The 3,551-nt window shown below is 65.8% G+C and overlaps 1 protein-coding gene across 1 annotated transcript; it reads right to left on the bottom strand.

The window, feature by feature from the left end:
* Nucleotides 1-219: 219 nt before the first annotated feature.
* Nucleotides 220-3,219, bottom strand: MNEG_10987 (hypothetical protein; the record flags this gene model as incomplete). Its single annotated transcript, XM_014040541.1, has 7 exons — nucleotides 220-234; nucleotides 309-508; nucleotides 1,139-1,463; nucleotides 1,734-2,004; nucleotides 2,280-2,552; nucleotides 2,895-2,993; nucleotides 3,164-3,219. 7 exons carry the CDS (start codon nucleotides 3,217-3,219, stop codon nucleotides 220-222), a joined length of 1,239 nt encoding a protein of 412 aa, XP_013895995.1.
* Nucleotides 3,220-3,551: the final 332 nt, after the last annotated feature.

Genomic DNA, 3,551 nt, shown 5'->3' on the forward strand with positions numbered 1-3,551 from the left:
GCGGGCTGGCCATGTACAGGCAATCTCTGGTATTGCTGGGCTGTGAGCTTGCCGCCTGCAAGCTGCGAGCCTCTTTCTTCTTCCTCAGATCAAAGTCATTTGGTGCCCAACCAGGCAACCAGAAAGCGCGTGGTCTGAAACAGGCTGCTCTGTTTCAGTCACCAGCATCGCCATGGTCTCATCCCCTCAAGGTACATTTGGGAGACAAAACTGCTCATATCATGGCAACATCCCCTGCTCGCGCGTGCAAGTGCTAGGGCCGCCGCTGCAGCGGTTTCAAACCTGCAAAACCTCCATCCGGCACTCACCAGCAGCATGACCCCCATGAGCAGCTCCGTCCCCCCCATCTGCTGCACCAGAAGGAACGTGAACGACTGCTGGGTGCCCAGCCCGTAGCCGATCATCAGCGCGCGCATGAGGAACGTCATGACCCGCGGCTGCCTCAGCAGCGACCAGACGCCCGGCGCCTCGCCCTTGCCGCTGGCGGCGGCAGCGTCTGCAGCTGCGGCTGCACAGTCAGAGCCGCTGCAGCGAACGCCGTCCTCCTTACCACAATCCAGCTTGCAAGGCCGTGCGCGCGGCCCGCCACAGACTGACGAAGTTGCGCTGTCGCAGCACCGCAAGCTGCTGGGCAGCACAGCAGCCGCCGAATCCCTGGCTGCGACGCCGCTGCTGCCGCTGCCAGTGGTTGGAACGGGGGCCTCAAATTCGGCGTCGGGCGCGCCGTCGCGCCCACACCATCGCCACGGGTTGTCGTCCGCGCTCGCAGCTGTCGCTGCCGCTGTCCCGGCTTCTGCGTCCGCTGTCGCCCCCGTGCACCCTGGAGAGGGGCGCGGCATCTGCCTTGCGCTGTCCTCCCTCAATCCCGCCGCTGGTGTCTGGCCACCCCCTCTGCTTTCAAAGCCCTGCGGCAGCGCCGGCGAGCAGTGCAGCAGCGACGGCGGCGCGCGCTCGGAGGCTGCCTCGAATTCCAAGCAGCCATCAAGGAGCCCGGCGGTGGAGCGCGGCGTGCTGCAGCAGCTGCTGTCGCTGGCTGCGCCTGCGTCAGCCCCGAGGGGCGCCCTGTACGCTCGGATAGCAAACGGCCGCGTGTCCTGCACCCGCTCCTCTTCAGCCGCGTCGGACGCTCCGAAGCCACCTGCAGCCCCGCTGACCGCCGCCGCCGCGCGCGGCGCTGCGCCGCCGGTAATGCTGTGGTCGCCGACGGCCTGCGCGGCCGCGTGGACGGAGGCCGCCAGCAGCTGCGCCCGCAGGTCGGCGCCTGTGAAGCTTGCGGTGGGGTGGCGGGCGTGCCGCGGCGCGGGTGAATACTGCTGCGGCCGTTGCTCGGCCGCCCCTTGATCCGTCACGAGCGCCGCCGGCGCCGCAACTCCACCGCTGCTGGGCACGGCGGGCGCAGGGTCCGCACTGCTGTCTGTCTCTGCGGCCGCTGCTTTCTCTGTGATGGCTGAAATAAGGTAATTCTGCGGTTTTCACGAATCAAGTTGTGTGTGTTTATGAGTTTGCGAGGCGTGCAGCATGACTGTTTCAAGCCTTGTTGGTGCGCCTGTAGCACGATCCGTCGCTCGGAGATGCTGCAGCTGCTCGTGCTAGCGCGCAGCCATGCACACGGGTGCAGTAGACGCCGCGCTTTGCAACACGCCTCCGCCGCGCCCAAAAGTAGGGGCTCAAAGCGTACCGCACGACCCTCTTATTTTGCATGTCGTTGGCGGGTTCAGCTGCGCAGCGCACACCTTCGCAGCGGCGGCGTCTCCAGTCTCCTCCTTGGCCCCTGCCTTTGCGGCCAGCTTATCCGCCGCGGCGCCACCCGCGTCCTCCTTTGCGCTGCCGCCCTCATTGCTCTGGCTTTCCGTGGGCTTGCTCGGCGCAGTCACCAGCCACGCGGCCGCCACGTTCGGGACGCACATGCAGACGTACACGAGCATGCCCCACTTCACATTGGTGTGGCTGATCAGGGCCCCGGCCACGGTGGAGAGGGTCCCCCAACCGATCGACGCAAACACGCTGCGGGCGGCGGGGGGAACAGGCGGGGTTCAGCTAGCAAGAACAAAGGGCAGCGCTGTCCTTCACTCGCGGATCTCAAGCCACCAGGCTGTGGCAGGTGCACCACCCCCAACCAGCTGCAAGAAGCCCCAGTCCCACCCGGTGCATGAAGCTCGAACACCCCTCCGCTGCAACAGAGCAAGCCAACCCAATCGCTGCCACCCTGCGCACGGCGCCGTCTCTTTGCAGCGGGGCTGCGCCGCGAGCCATAACTCCAATCCCCTGACTGGACGCACCGCTGCTTGCCATAGTCCCCATCCCGCGAGCACTTGGCCACCACAGTGGAGTCCGCGATCACGGGGCAAGGCGCCGCGAGAGCATCCCCGAGCAGCACCAGCGCCGCCACGGCCCCGAAGCTCGAGGGCACGAGTGCTAGGGCGCCCCTGAGGGCGAAGGATGTGACGTAGCACGCGACCAGCATCTGCCTGTGGCACTTCAGCCGGTCGGCGAGCGAGCAGATGAGGAGGGAGCAGGGCGCGGATATCCAGGGGCGGAGGCCGTTGATGAGCCTGCGGCGCGTTGGGTTGGGAGCATGGGGGGCGGGAAGGGTGAATGGTGGGTTGTTGGAGCGTGCTGCATGGCGACTGTGCGCGCGTGGGGCAGCTGGTGAACTCTGTACGTCTTTGCAGGGCAGCCCCCGAGCTGCCAGCGTATCGCTCCTGACTGGTCGGCAACGGCCAAGTGCGTGCGTGCGTGCGTGCGTGCGTGCGTGCGTGCGTGCGTGCGTGCGTGCGTGCGTGCGTGCGTGCGTGCGTGCGTGCGTGCGTGCGTGCGTGCGTGCATGCGTGCGTGCGTGCGTGCGTGCGTGCGTGCGTGCGTGCGTGCGTGCGTGCGTGCGTGCAGGCGCTCACCCGACCCGCCAGGGCTCCCAATGGAGGTCCCGCTTCAGAAACAGGGGTATGTAGGGGATGAAGAACACCAGGCTGCCGCTGTACAAAAAATACCAGATCCTTTTCGAGATGGATTTGGGTGCACGGGTGCAGTACGGAGGCGTTAATCTGGTGGTCGCGGGCGCAGGCAGCCCGCTCCTAAGCGTTTTGCGCTTGCGCTGTGGCACAGCGGGCACAGCGGGCGCAGCGGGCACCATAACCACGGTTTCAGGGGCCTTGCAATTACTCACTTGGCAATTATCATCTCATGGCGGCTGGCGGCCGCCGGAGCTGCGGTGGGCGCCATTGCCCTTGCTGCGCGCTTGATGAGGGCCCTGGCGCACCTCGAAGCGCCCGGCGATCGGCCCTGGCTGCCCTGAATCCACACCGCTTGTCCTGAACAACACTTATTGGTGATTCTGCTCGCGATCAAAGGTCTCTCTGCTCCTCAACACCGCAGTTTCCCGGGGTCCACTGCTCGCACCGCAAACGGCCCTGAAGCCCTGAGAACAGCGGAACGCTGTGCGCTAGTACATGTTTAAAAATATAACTACAACACATACGCGCTGAACGTGGCACGCCTTGGAATACCGCGCTCAAGTCCAATCATCAAGAGCGATGGGACAGACCAGGAGATCA

The sequence above is a fragment of the Monoraphidium neglectum genome (assembly GCF_000611645.1).
Source record: "Monoraphidium neglectum strain SAG 48.87 unplaced genomic scaffold scaffold02545, whole genome shotgun sequence".
Lineage (NCBI taxonomy): Eukaryota > Viridiplantae > Chlorophyta > Chlorophyceae > Sphaeropleales > Selenastraceae > Monoraphidium > Monoraphidium neglectum.